The sequence below is a fragment of the Lepus europaeus genome, chromosome X (genome assembly GCF_033115175.1).
Source record: "Lepus europaeus isolate LE1 chromosome X, mLepTim1.pri, whole genome shotgun sequence".
In the NCBI taxonomy this organism is placed as follows: Eukaryota; Metazoa; Chordata; class Mammalia; order Lagomorpha; family Leporidae; genus Lepus; species Lepus europaeus.
The window spans coordinates 102,452,193-102,467,474 of NC_084850.1; the positions used below are offsets into that span (position 1 = coordinate 102,452,193).

At 44.8% G+C, this 15,282-nt stretch overlaps 1 protein-coding gene across 6 annotated transcripts in view; it reads right to left on the reverse strand.

Annotated features, from left to right (window-relative positions):
- Positions 1–15,282, reverse strand: part of JADE3 (jade family PHD finger 3) — a 165,108-nt gene that overhangs the window by 40,587 nt on the left and 109,239 nt on the right. For all 6 annotated transcript variants that reach the window (XM_062183736.1, XM_062183732.1, XM_062183734.1 and 3 more), the window contains one exon: positions 9,643–9,800. In XM_062183736.1, the coding sequence (XP_062039720.1) occupies positions 9,643–9,800 (158 nt within the window). The remainder of the gene's footprint in view (positions 1–9,642; positions 9,801–15,282) is intronic.

Genomic DNA, 15,282 nt, shown 5'->3' on the forward strand with positions numbered 1-15,282 from the left:
TCCGGTGCCTGAACCGGGACTAGAACCCGGTGTGCCGGCGCCGAAAGGTGGAGGATTAGCCTGTTAAGCCACGGTGCCGGCCATGAAGCATCTTTATTATGGCTGCTTTATTATCTTAGTTAAATAATTCCAACATCTCTGTCATCTTAGTGTATCTTGTTTGATCAGATTGAGTTCTTGTTATTCTTGGTATGATGAAAAATTTTGAAATTGAAACCTGGACATTTTGAGTATTATGAGACTCTGGATCTTATTTAAGCCTTCAGTTTTGGCTGGCTTCCTGTGACACTATTCTGGCTGGAGATTAGGGTAAAGGTAGGAGACATTTCCCTGTTAACAGCCAAGTGGTTACAGAAGTTAACTATTTGGCCTGTGTCAACCTCTGAGAGCAGGGACCCCCCTTTACTGCTGGGTGGGCCCAAAAGTTCTGGCTCCCCATTAGGACTCCACTGATATTTCCCCAAGATTGCTTTTCTTTTTTTTTCTTTTAAAGATTTTATTTATTTACTTGAGAGGTAGAGTTATAGACAGTGAGAGGGAGAGAGAGAAAGGTCTTCCTTCTGTTGCTTCACTCCCAGATGGCTGTGACTGCCAGAGCTGTGCCGATCCGAAGCCTGGAGCCAGGTGCTTCTTCCCAGTCTCCTACGTGGGTGCAGGGGCCCAAGGACTTGGCCATCTTCTACTGCTTTCCCAGGCCATAGCAGAGAGCTTGGTTGGAAGAGGGGCAGCTGGGACTAGAACCGACGCCTATATGGGATGCTGGTGCCGCAGGCGGAGGATTAACCTACTGCGCCACGGAGCCACCCCCCTCCCCGAGATTGCTTTTCTTAGCGATTTTTTTTTGTATTCACTGCTTATTGTTTCTGGGCTGTCACTGTCTCCAGCATCAAGCCTGTGAGCAAAAAGAAAACCAAGGAAATACACAGCTGTGTTGTTTCTCAGGTCTCAAGGACTGTAAGTGCTCTTCCTTCTCCTTGAGCTTTCAAGTCTTCTGTGAGTTTAATATAAAATTCTCAGGAGTTTTAGTCGTACTTAGTGGGAGGCACAGGGAAAAGTACCTCTAACTCTACCTTTCTGGAAGTGAAATTCTGGCAATGACCATTAAATTTTAAAATAAGCAACAGAAGGAATGTTATGAATAATTATATACACATACATTTGACAGAACAAACAAACCAAGCCTTTAAAATACAAATGACCAAAAGTCACCAGTAGGGAGTAAAGCCCTGTAACTTAAAAAAATCATTTATGTAAAAGAGTGATAGAGAGGGATGAAGGAAGAGAGAGATATCAATTGATGGATTTCATCTACTGGTTCATTCCCCAAAAGGCCACAACAGCTAGAACTGGGCCAGGCTCTAGCTAGGATCCAGGAACTTTGTCCCAGTCTCTCAGGTGGGTGGCAGGGATCCAAGTACAAGGGGCATCCGCTGCTGCTTTCTCCGGCGCATCAGCAGAGAACTAGATCAGAAGCAGACTAGCAAAGACTTGAACACGCTCTGATAGGTACGCCAGCATTGCAAATGGCGATGCCACAATGCTGACCCTATTAAAGAAACTCCCAAAAGAGAAGTCTCCAATTCCAGAGTGTTTTACTGTAGAACTTTGCCAAACCATTTTAATAATTATCAAGGAACCCTGGCTACCCCGTAGGCAGGATGCAGCTCACTCTCGGCAGTAATCAGAGCCCAGCCAGGAGGAAGGTATTGGAAAAGCATCCATCTTATCTCTTGACATGTGGATGTGCTTTTAAGGTATTTTTTTGAGAGGGAGGAAGAGAGTGGGCAACAAGAGAACTGGCAGGTATTCTGTGGGTGTGATAAGGGTGACATCTACCCATGTGCCCCTTCCCTGCCATCTGGGATTTATCACTGACTTTGCAAGGCCAGGGAACCAGCTTGCCAGAGTAGAGAGTTCTCACCTCCCAGGGAGAGTCTAAAATGACTTCCTCCAACTATTTTTGGGATAGAGGGAGAGGAGTGGGCATGGAGACAGGACTGAGGGCTACTGGCCTCCCAGACGAAATTCAACCAGGTTTGAGTGTCTTCAAAAGACCTTCCTAATTTTCCTGTAATTCAGTTTTCACTCTGGAAAAAACTGGTGAACCTGTTTGGTCTACACACCTATGAGGCATGGGTTCAGTGTGGCACCCACCCCGCAGAGCCTCCGTCCAGGCACCGAGTTGGCCTCCCCACCTCCACTCCTCCTCGGGCCCCAGGGCGTTGGCCAGGCCAGGGCCGATCGCAGCCAAACTTACCGGCTCCAGGTCAGCTGCCCCAGGCCCGCCTTAGCTGGGCTGCACAGCCCACATGATCCTTTGCAAGGACAGCTGGGAGTGTGTGGCATGGCGGGGGGCGTACAAAGCCCCCGCTGGAGGTGGCAGCGGGGGAGGGAGGATGTTGCAGGGTTTCCCCTGCCCTGCCCAGGGAGTGTGCAGAGCTCTGTCCTGGATGAAGCCTGTGGTATTCCTAGGAGTAGGTAGAAATCTACTATGGGGATTGCTAGGGTAGGCATGGCAGATAGGCTGCTGAAGGTGAGAATAAAGGGATGGGAGAAAGGCAGATGCAGAGACTGGTAACTGAAGGCTGTAGAAGCTCAGAACACTCAGGACAGTGATGAAGGAAGGTTGTTGCACTGCTAAATGGGAGCACCTTGTGGGGGAGTGCAGGCAAAGGCAATGCTTTCTTTTGATTCTGCTCATCCTCCAAGCCTACTAATGATGAAAGGATCCGGGTTGTCAAATTCTTGTGAAGTTTCTAAAGGATGGGACTTTTTATTTTGCATTTGAATTTTCACTCAGCAAATTTTTCTTTAAAGTTTTAAATTAAGTTTTTAAATTTTTATTTAAAAAAATAAAAGATAAAATAATAGGCTAAAAAAAGAATTATCACTAATTCTGCACAATCTCCTCCAAAAAATGAAGAGGGGACAATTCTCTCCAACTAATTTTACAAGGCCATTATTACCCTGATATAACACCAGATTAAAATATTGCAAGGAAAGTACAAGCCAATATTCCTCAGGAACATAGACACAAAAATCCTCAACAAGGTATTAGCAAATCAAATCAAACAGTATATATAAGAAAAATGATAAGCCCTGACCAACTGGAAGCAATGGACACAATATGTCCCTCTAAAATCTTGTTGAAGCCCTAATCCCTACTGTGACTACTTGGAGAAAGGGCCTATATGGAGTAATTAAGATTAAATAAGGTCATAAGGGTGAGGACTTATGCAACAATGCTAATCCTCAGGCTCTTTGTCTCTCCCTTTCTTTCCTCACCCATATCAAGGAAGGGCCATGGGAGCACACAGTAAGAAGGCAGTAATCAAGAGAACCCTCATAGGTGCCGGCACCATGGCTCATTTGGTTGATCCTCCGCCTGCGGCACTGGCATCCCAGGTGGGTGCTGGGTTCTAGTCCCGGTTGCTCCTCTTCCAGTCCAGCTCTCTGCTGTAGCCTGGTAAGGCAGTGGAGGATGGCCCAAGTGCTTGGGCCCCTGCACTTGCATGGGAAACCAGGAGGAAGCACCTGGCTCCTGGCTTCGGATCGGCATAGCTCCGGCCGTAGCGGCCATTTGGGGGGTGAACCAATGAAAGGAAGACCTTTCTCTCTGTCTCTCTCTCTCACTGTCTAACTCTTATCTGTCAAATAAAAAAAAAAAAAAAGAGAGAGAGCGCTCTCGAAAAATTGAACTCTGCCAGAACTTGATCTGGAACTTCCAGTCTCTAGAATTTTGAGAAATTTCTGTTGTTTAAGCTACCTAGCCTATGGTATTTTGTTATGAAAGTCTAACCTAATACATGAAGGTCTAGCCCAGCAATGCAAGGCTGGTTCAATAATAAAAATTCAAACAATGCCATCTGTAACATCATAGGCTAAAGGGGAAAAAAATCACATGATCATTGACAAAGAAAGTATTTGATAAAACTCAATACTGGCCGGCGCCACGGCTCAAGAGGCTAATCCTCCACCTTGCGGCGCCAGCACACTGGGTTCTAGTCCTGGTCGGGGCACCAGATTCTGTCCCGGTTGCTCTTCTTCCAGGCCAGCTCTCTGCTATGGCCCGGGAGTGCAGTGGAGGATGGCCCAAGTGCCTGGGCCCTGCACCCCATGGGAGACCAGGAGAAGCACCTTGTTCCTGCCTTCGGATCAGTGCGGTGTGCCAGCCGCAGCGTGCCGGCCGCGGCAGCCATTGGAGGGTGAACCAACGGCAAAGGAAGACCTTTCTCTCTGTCTCTCTCTCTCAGTGTCCACTCTGCCTGTCAAAAAATAAATAAATAAATAAATAAAAAACCAAAAAAACTCAATACCTATTCATGATAAAAGTACAATGAACTAGTAGAGAGGTGAACTTCCCCAACTTGATAAAGAATATCTAAAAAAAACCCTACTATTCACATGATACTTAATATTAAACAACTGAATGTTTTTCCCTTAAGATTGGGAATAAGGCAAGATGTCTGCTCACATCACTGCTATCAACACAGTATTGAAAGTATTTGTCACTATAATAAGGCAAGAAACAAAAGGCAAACAGGTTAGAAAGGAAGAAATAAAGCTATGCTTATTTTCTGGTGACATGATGGTTCATAAAGAAAATCTCAAGGACTATTTTTTTGAAAAATTGCCAGAACTACACAATTCAGCAAGTCTGCAGGGATAAAAGATAAACATACAAAAACTGACTATATTTATACATACCAGCAGTAAATACATGGAAGCCAAGTTAGAAATATGGTACTATTAAAATTGTTCAAATAATTTAACACAAGTATAAATCTAGTGAAATATGTACAGGACTTCTTTGCTGAAAACTACATAATATTGATGAAAGAAATCAAAGATAACGGGGTCTGGGCTGGCACTGTGGTGTAGTGGGTTAATAAGCCTCCACCTGCGGCACCAGCATCACCTATGGGCACTGGTCTGAGTGCCGGCTGCTCCTCTCCCAATCCAGCTCTCTGCTATGGCCTGGGAAAGCAGTAGAAGATGGCCTGATGGGGTTGGTTCTGTGGCGTAGCGGGTAAAGCTGCCGCCTTCAGTGCCAGCATCCCACATGGGCACCGGTTTGAGTTGTGGCTGCTCTAGTTCCAATCCAGCTCTCTGCTATGGCCTGGGAAAGCAGTAGAAGATGGCCCACCCATGTAAGAGACCTGGAAGAAGCTCCTGGCTCCTGGCTTCAGATTGACGCAGCTCCAGCCATTGTAGCCATCTAGGGAGTGAACCAGTGGGTGGAAGACCTCTCTCTCTCTCTGCCTCTCTTTCTCTCTCTGAGTAACTCTGACTTTCAAGTAAATAAATAAAACTTTAAAAAAGAAGAAGAAGAAGATGGCCCAAGTGCTTGGGCCCCTGCACCAATGTGGGAGACCGGGAAGAAGCTCCTGGTTTCGGATCGGCGCAGCTCCGGCCATTGCGGCCAACTGGGGAGTAAACCAGCAGATGGAAGACCTCTCTCGCTCACTGCCTCTGCCTCTCTGTAACTCAACCTCTCAAATAAATAAATAAATAAATAAATAAAATTTTTAAAAAAGAAGATGATATCAGTGTTGTGATATAGCAGGCTAAGCCACTACTTGTGATGCCAGCATCACATATTGAAGTACTGGTTCAAGTCTCGCAGCCCCACTTCCAATTCAGCTTCTGATCCTGCTCCCTGGTAATGTGCTTGGGAAAGCAGCACAAGATGTCCCAAGTGCTTGGGCCCCTGCACCCACGTGAAAGATCTGGAAGAAGTTTCTGACTCTTAACTTTGGCTTGGCCTATCCCCAGCTATTGCAGCAATCAGGGGAGTGAACTACCAGTTGGAAGACCTATCTGTATCTGCCTGTCTGTCTGTCTTTCTCTTCAGTTTCTTCCTCTCTCTGTGTAATTCTTTCAAATAAATAAATAAATATTTAAAAAATGGGTACTGGGTTATAGCTAGATATGAATAAGAAGTTCTGGGGTTCAATTATAAAGAACAGTGACCACAATGTTAATATACTATATATTTCTCTCTACAAAAAACCACCACCAATAAACTAGAAAATAGGATTTAGGATGTATTCATCATAAAGAAATGTTAAATGTTTGAAGAGATAAATATATTTAGGCTGATTGGACATTATGTAATGCACATATGTATCAAACCATCACTTGGTACCTCATAAACATGTATACTTTTTGTATGTCTGTTGAAAAATCTTTTAAACAAAAGATTAAGGAAAAATAGAAAACTATACACTATTTATTTATTTGAAAGTCAGAGTTACACAGAGAGAGGAGGGAGGGAGGGAGGGAGGAAGAGAGGGAGAGGGAGAGAGAGAGGGAGAGAGAGAGAGAGAGAGAGAGAGATGTCTTCCACCCACTGGTTCACTCTCTAATTGGCTGCAAAGGCCGAAGCTGCGCCGATCCACAGCCAGGAGCCAGGACCTTCTTCCAGGTCTCCCACGTGGGTGCAGGGGCCCAAGGACTTGGGCCATCTTCTACTGCTTTCCCAGGCCATAGCAGAGAGTGGGATTGGAAGTGGAACAGCTGGGACTTGAACAGGTGCCCATATGGGATGCCAGCACTGCAGGCAGCTGCTTTACCCATTAAGCCATGGCGCTGGCCCCAATACATTCTACTTACCAAGAGCAATCAGTTCAGGATTTCATTGAGAAATTAATATGATTAGTAACTTAGTAGTATTTTAGCATTTTTTTTTATTTGACAGATAGAGTTAGACAGTGATAGAGTCAGAAAGAAAGGTCTTCCTTCCGTTGGTTCATCCCCCAAATAGCTGCTACAGCCAGAACTACACCGATCCGAAGCCAGGATCCAGGTGCTTCTTCCTGGTTTCCCATGCGGGTGCAGGGGCTCAAGCAATTGGGCCACAGCAGAGAGCTGGACTGGAAGAGGAGTGATCGGGACTAGAACCTGGCGCCCATATGGGATGCCGGCGCCGCAGGCGGAGGATTAGCCAACTGAGCCATGGCGCTGACCCCAATATTTTAGTATTAAAAGTTGAAATATGGAGCCGGCGCCGTGGCTCAACAGGCTAATCCTCCGCCTTGTGGTGCCGGCACACCGGGTTCTAGTCCCAGTTGTGGCGCCGGATTCTATCCTGGTTGCCCCTCTTCCAGGCCAGTTCTCTGCTATGGCCCGGGAAGGCAGTAGAGAATGGCCCAAGTCCTTGGGCCCTGCACCCGCATGGGAGACCAGGAGAAGTACCTGGCTCCTGGCTTCAGATCAACGCGATGCGCCAGCCGCAGTGGCCATTGGAGGGTGAACCAACGGCAAAAAGGAAGACCTTTCTCTCTGTCTCTCTCTCTCTCTCACTATCCACTCTGCCTGTCAAAAAAAAAAAAGTTGAAATATGGGAAACAGAAGAGACTTAGCAAAATAAAAAATCAAAACACTTAAAAATATTCTAAATCTTCAAAACATATATTAGGATACCAAGACTTCATATGAATTAGAGACCGTGCTTCTCCATTTTTGAGAACAAGAAGACTCTTCTAGTCCGAAACTTATTGTTCCTAAACTGTTGCTCCATTCTTGTTACCTGACTTATTCATGGTTCACTTATCAGACAGACACCATTTTAAAATAGTACAATGAACATTCTCTATTTATCTTCAATAATTAAAATAATTTTCAATGAATAAATAATTGATACTGACTTACCAACAAGATCACAGTCAAAATGTTAGCCACTCTCAATAATAACCAGGGCTACTACAAGGTATATAAACGCTTGAAAACATTTCAAAAAGCTCATGGAGAAATTAAAGTATGGGTTTATTTTGGTGGAAACAAGTGTTTTCTTCATAATACATGAAAACTATGTATAATGAAAAAACTATTCATGGATTTCAAATTTTTTTTGCACCGGCCGGCGCCGTGGCTTAACAGGCTAATCCTCCGCCTTTCGGCGCCGGCACACAGGGTTCTAGTCCCGGTTGGGGCGCCGGATTCTATCCCAGTTGCCCCTCTTCCAGGCCAGCTCTCTGCTATGGCCCGGGAAGGCAGTGGAGGATGGCCCAAGTGCCTGGGCCCTGCACCCGCATGGGAGACCAGGAGAAGCACCTGGCTCCTGCCTTCGGATCAGCGCGATGTGCCGGCCGCAGTGGCCATTGGAGGGTGAACCAACAGCAAAAAGGAAGACCTTTCTCTCTGTCTCTCTCTCTCACTATCCACTCTGCCTGTCAAAAAAAAATTTTTTTTCACCAAAATAAACCCACACTTAACAAAATTCACCTATTTGAAATGCAGAGCGACAGAGAGTAAGAGAGGTATCTTCCATCTGCTGGTTCATTCTGGAAATGCCTAGAATGCTGGGACTGGGCCAGGCCGAAATCAGGAGCCTGGAACTCTATCCAGGTCTGCCATGTGGGTGGCAGAGACTCAAGTATTTGAGCCATAATCTGCTGCCTTCTAAGACATATTAGCAGGAAGGTGTATTGGAAGTGGAGCAGCTGGAACTTGAATCAGGGTTCCCAAGGGGCAGGCAGCTTAACCTGCTGTGCCACAATATCTTCCACAAACTCATAACTCCATTTTCCACAAACTTCTAGAAGTACCCTCATATTAAGATCAAGGAAATGAAAATGCCTGACTCTTGGGTTCATTCATGATACTACTCTGAGTTTAGGAGGCAGGAAATGGTTCCTATGATGAACTGGTGAGACTCAGAATATGTGTTAAGGGAGGCTGTGGAAGCTTTCTTTCACAATATATAAACAGCCTCTCTGTGGGTGGATAGCTTGGACCTGGGTTTCTAGAAGTGATTTCACAAGAATTTCTGGAGCATGAGGAGGTCCGAAGTACCTGGAGACAGGAGCAGAAAATTCAAGGATGTTTATCTCTACCCTTTAAGAAACTGACATGTAGTAGTAATAGATGCACAATTTCTCATAGAAACCAGCAGGTCTCATCAGTCCCTTTATCTAGTATTCTATATTCTATTCATTCATTCCTTAATTCAAACTTACACTGAACATTTTTTTATTCATGCCATACATTAGGTAAAACACTGAGTATACAGAGACCAGTACGAAAAAACCAAGCCACTACTTTTGAAGGACTGAACTTAACTACTTACTCCGGCAGAATGTCCTTCCCTCTTCTTTTATCAAAACCAAAGCCCTCTCTCTTATTTCAACTTTCTTCTCAAGTCTGCAAATGAAGGCTATGTGCTTATAGTCAATACAATTATTCTAGTAATCCCCTTTCATTTGGGTTTACACATTTTTATAAGTTCTGTTTTAGTTCATTATTTATAGACACTATCACTATATAGCCCCTAACATACTGAAGCAACTTCCCAACCATGTTAATTAATTAATGCTCTGTTTCTCTTTGAAGACTAATAAACACTATTGATAATTGAGTTATACTTGGAAATCTTAGTCTCTAAAACCTTACCATAATTTCAGACTGGACTTCAAATAATTTCATCCTATAAATGGGCACATATTATGTTCCTAAATAAATGAATAAATAAACTTTAACTATTGACCTGTCATGGTGTGGTATCATCTGCCATTGGTCTCTGTGAATTGGTGAACATCGTATGTAACTTTGTATTATAAATGTGTAATTAGTCTCCAAGCAGTACACACATAAACATTGAAGCATCCATTTCCTAAGTCAAAAATGCAAGCATACAAATACCTGAGGGAAGGCTGTGGAATATTGTCTGGATTGGCTGGTACCTGGACTCCTTTTTCCCATTCTTCCTTCCATGTATCCGCAAAGAGGTAATAGCTGTCAGGATTAATGTGGTGAGAATCTGGAATTTTCATGGCACTGATGAGGTCCTTGCGGAATACCTGGGAAGATAGTGCACACAGTTTGAGAAAACCATTACTATTGGGTAATATCATTTAGAAAAACTATTTATTTGAAAGGCAGAGAGACAGAGAGAGGGAAATGAAACAGAGAGGAAGATCTCCCATCCACTGGTTCACTCCCCAAAGTTTCCTAACAGCTAGTGCTCAGCCAGGCTGAAGCCAACAGCCAGGAACTTAATCCAAGTCTCCCGTCTGTGTAGCAGGGACCCAACTACTGAAGCTATCACCTGCTGTCTTCCAGGGTGTGCATCATCAAGAAGCTGGAATGGACAGCAGAGGCAGGACTTGAAACCAGGCACTCCTGGGGCAGGCGCTGTGGCGTAGTGGGTTAAGGCCCTGGCCTGAAGCGCCGGCATCCCATATAGGCGCCAGTTCTAGTCCCGGCTGCTGTTTTTCTGATCCAGCTCTCTGCTATGGCCTGGGAAAGCAGTAGAAGATGGCCCAAGTGCTTGGGCCCCTGCACCCGCGTGGGAGACCTGGAGGAGGCTCCTGGCTCCTGGCTTCAGATCGGCGCAGCTCCAGCCATTGCGACCATCTGGGGAGTGAACCAGCGGATGGATGACCTCTCTCTCTGTCTCTACCTATCTCCTCTGTAACTCTTTCAAATAAATAAAATAAGTCTTTTTTTTTTTTTTCGTTTTAAAAAGGCAATCCTGATAGGGGATGCAAGAATCCTGCTGTGGGGGCCAGTGCTGTGGTGTAGCAGGTAAGGGCACGGCCTGCAGTGCTGGCACCCTATATGGGCGCCGGTTCAAGTCCCGGCTGCTACACTTCGATCCAACTCTCTGCTATGACCTGGGAAAGCAGTAGAATCCTGGCTCCTGGCTTCAGATTGGTGCAGCTCCGGCCCTTATGGACATCTGAGGAGTGAACTAGCGGATGAAAGACCTCTCTCTCTCTCTCTCTCTCTCTCTCTCTGTAACTCTGCCTTTTAAATAAATGAATATATCTTTTTTAAAAAAAGAATCTTGTGGTGTCAAACATCTGGCTCCTAAGATTATTCAATTTAAAAAGACCATCCCCACCTACTATCTGCTTCAAAGAAGAGAAATGTTTGCAAGTTCCAAAATGGATAGATGATTAACTTCTATTTGAAAAGATTTGAAGTATTGACAGGGAAGTGAACTTATTTCAGATTTAATAAAGGGTAAAGGAATCCTTCATGATTTAGTTTTGGGGGTCTACTTAAATGTAAATTATAAATTCAGGTTATCCTAAAACAGTCTGTATAAAATGAACAATTATTTTTTAAAAAGATTTTTATTTATTTGAGAGGTAGAGTTACAGACAGTGAGAGGGAGAGACAGAGAGAAAGGTCTTCCTTCCGTTGGTTCACTCCCCAGATGGTTGTAACGGCCGGAGCTGCACCAATCCGAAGCTAGGAGCCAGGTGCTTCTTCCCAGTCTCCCATGCGGGTGCAGGGGCCCAAGGACTTGGGCCATCTTCTACTGCTTTCCCAGGCCATAGCAGAGAGCTGGATTGGAAGAGGGGCAGCCAGGACTAGAACCAGTGCCCATATGGGATGCTGATGCCACAGGTGGAGGATTAACCTACTGTGCCACGGCACCAGCCCCAAAATGAACAATTCTTAATTCTCCTAAATTAAGCAACAAGTATCTACTAATTATTAGCTATAACTTAAAAAAAATATGTACTTAGATTTAGAGACCTATAGAGAAGTTACAAAAATAACACACAGTTCCCATACAGACTTCATTTAGTCTCCTCTTTAATATTAACATCTTACAGAGTACCATTACCTAAATCAGGAAATTAGCATTGCTATACTATTAACTAAATACAGGCTTTATTGAAATTTTACTAGTTCTCCCCTCTAGTGTCCTTTGTTCTAGAACTGAACCCTCACAATCGCACATCATAATTAACTGTCATGTCTCCTTAGTATCCACTAACGCATGACCGATTCTCAGTCTTTGTTTTTATGATCTTGACATTTTGGAAGAGTATGTGTCATGTATTTTGTAGTATATTCCTCCAGTTTGGGTTTGTCTGATGTTTTCTCATGACAAGATTGGGATGACTCATTTTTTGGCAAGAATAAAACAGAAATGCAGCTGTGTCCTTCTCATTCCATTATATCAGAGATGTATGATATTGACGGCAATTGCTGGTTATATTAAACTCAATCACTTGGTTCAGGTAGTTTCATGTTGTTAGGTTACTGTATTTCCATTTTAAAAAATTAAATGTCTTGAGAGATTACAAAAATATCCTATTTCTCCTCAAGTTGCCATGGACTAATTTTAGTGTCCACTGGTGGATATATGCTTGCACAATTATTGCTGTTGTTTTTTTTAGAAAAGATTTATTTATTTGAAAGGCAGAGTTACAGAGAGGCAGAGAGAGAGAGAGGACATGTCTTCCATCTTCTGGCTCACTTCCAACTGGCCACAATGGTCAAAGCCAGGAGCCAGGAGCTTCATTTGAGCCTCCCATGTGGGAGCAGGGCCCAAACACTTGAGCCATCTTCCATTGCTTTCCCAGGCCATAGCAGAGAGCTGGATCAGAAGTGGAGCAGCTGGGACTTGAACCGGCACACATATGTGTTGCTGGCACTGTAGGTGGTGGCCTTATCCACTATGCCATGTGCTGGCCCCATTATTACTGTTCTAATGGTGACCTTATATGTCCGTCATTCCTTCCATGTTTATTAATGGAAACTTCTCTATAATAAAGATCTATCCCTTAATTCTTTGGTATTCCATTTTTGTTTTTATACTTTTTTTTGACAGGCAGAGTGGACAGTGAGAGAGAGAGAGACAGAGGGAAAGGTCTTCCTTTGCCGTTGGTTCACCCTCCAATGGCCGCCGCGGTTGGCACGCTGCGACCGGTGCACCGCGCTGATCCGAAGCCAGGATCCAGGTGCTTCTCCTGGTCTCCCATGGGGTGCAGGGCCCAAGCACTTGGGCCATCCTCCACTGCACTCCCTGGCCACAGCAGAGAGCTGGCCTGGAAGAGGGGCATCTGGGACAGGACCGGTGCCCCGACCGGGACTAGAACCCGGTGTGCCGGTGCCGCAAGGCAGAGGATTAGCCTAGTGAGCTGTGGCGCCGGCCTGTTTTTATACTTTTAGCAAATGTGTATGTATTTTTAAAATATATTTTGTAGTTTAAAAAAATATTTACTTAATTAGAAGTCAGAGTTACACGGAGAGAAGAAGATACAAAGAGACAGACATCTTCCATCTGCTGGTTCACTCCCCAAATGACTACAATGGCCAGGCCTGGGCCAGCCAAAGCCCAGAGTCAGGAGCTTCTTTCGGATCTCTCAATCATGTGTGCGGGGGTCCAAGCACTTGGGCCATTTTCCAATGCTTTCCCAGGCCATAACCAGAGAGCTGGACTGGAAGAACAGCATCCAGGACACAAACCTACGCTCATATAGGATATTGGAACCACAGGCGGAGGCTTAGCCTACTTTGCAACAGCACGGGTCTCGGCCCCTGTAGTTTTAAAATGTAAACTGTGTCATACTCAAAAATAAATAAATAAATAAATAAAGACCTATCCCTTAACCCGAATTTACTTATGTAATTATTTATTTCTATCATTACAGGCTCATGGATATCTATTTTATTTTCTAGTTAATTCAGGATCACTGTTATTTTATTGTTCAAATTATTCCATCTTTGGCCACAGGGATTGCTTTCAGATTGGTGTCTTCTCTCTTTTGGCATGTCCCATCCTTTTTTGAACAATTCCTTAATTTTTTTTGAAGATTTATTTTATTTATATGAAAGACAGAGTTACAGAAAGAGGTAGAGCCAGGGAGAGAGAGGTCTTCCATTCTGCTGGTTCACGCCCCAAATGACTGCAACAGCCAGAGTTGGGCTGATCCAAAGCCAGGAGCTTCCTCCAGGTCTTTCTTGCAGATGCAGGGGCCCAAGGACTTGGGCCATCTTCTGCTCTCCCAGGCCATAGCAGAAAGCTGGATTGGAAGAGGAGCAGCTGGGATTCCAACCAGCACCCATATGGGATGCTGGTGCTGCAGGCTGAGGTTTTAACCCGCTACGCCACAGTGCCAGCCCCAATTCCTTAACTTCTTTTTTAAAATTTATTTGTTTGAAAGACAGAGTTGCAGAGAGAGGTAGAGACAGAGAGAGACGTCTTCCACCCGCTGGTTCACTCCCCAGATGGCTGCAATGGCTGGAGCTGCACCGATCTGAAGCCGGGAGCCAGGAGCCTCCTCCGGGTCTCCCACATGTGTGCAGGGGTCCAAGGACTTGGGCCATCCTCCACTGCTATCTCAGGTCATAGCAGAGAGCTGGATCGGAAGAAGAGCAGCCGGGACTAGAACCAGCGCCCATATGGGATGCTGGCGCTTCAGGCCAGGGCGTCAACTCATTGTGCCACAGCCCCAGCCCCAATTCCTTAATTTTTAATACTACAACATGCCCTAGGCAGAGTTATATTCTTAACTGATTATAAAAGTTATTTACGGGGCGGGCACTGTGGCACACTAGGTTAATCCTCTGCCTGTGGTGCCGGCATCCCATGCGGGCGCCAGTTCTGGTCCCTGTTGCTCCTCTTCCAGTCCAGCTCTCTGCTGTGGCTTGGGAAAGCAGTGGAGGATGGTCCGGGTGCTTGCACCCGCATGGGAGACTGGGAGGAAGCACCTGGCTCCTGGCTTTGGATATGCACAGCTCCGGCCTTTGTGGCCACTTGGGGAGTGAACCAGCGGAGGGAAGACCTTTCTCTCTCTCACTGTCTGTAACTCTGCCTTTCAAATAAATAAATAAAATACTTTTTAAAAAAGTTATTTACTTTTATGTACTGACTTCATATTCCACAATTTTATGGAATTATTTTACTGTTTCAATTAGTTTTACTATTGATTTTCTACAGTTTTCCAGATATACTACTGTATGACCTGCAAACAGAATTTTTTTAAAAGATTTATTTATTTATTCTAAAGTCAGAGTTACACAGAGGGAGGAGAGGCAAAGAGAGAGAGAGAGAGAGAGAGAGAGAGAGAGAGAGAGTCAGAGTCTTCCCCCCATTGGTTCACTCTCCAATTGGCCACAACGGCTGGAGCTGCACTGATCCGAAGCTAGGAGCCAGGAGCTTCCTCCAGGTCTCCCACAAGGACGCAGGGGCCCAAGTACTTGGGCCATCTTCTACTGCTATTCCAGGCCACAGCAGAGAGCTGGATGGGAAGAGGGGCAGCTGTTCACGCCTATATGGAAATGACAGCGCTTCAGGCCAGAGCGTTAACCTGCTGCACCACAGTGCTGGCTACAAATAGAATTTTGCATCCTCTTCATTTAGTCTTGTATTTCTGATTTCTTTTATTTTTAATTGCACGGCTATTACCTCTACTAACATTTTGACTAGTGACAGAGATAGTGGGCACGTCTGTTTTCTGAAACTAGTGTAAATTTAAGAGGAAGATGGTTCCCCATTAAAAATTAGATTCAGAACTATAGGATATGTATTTTATA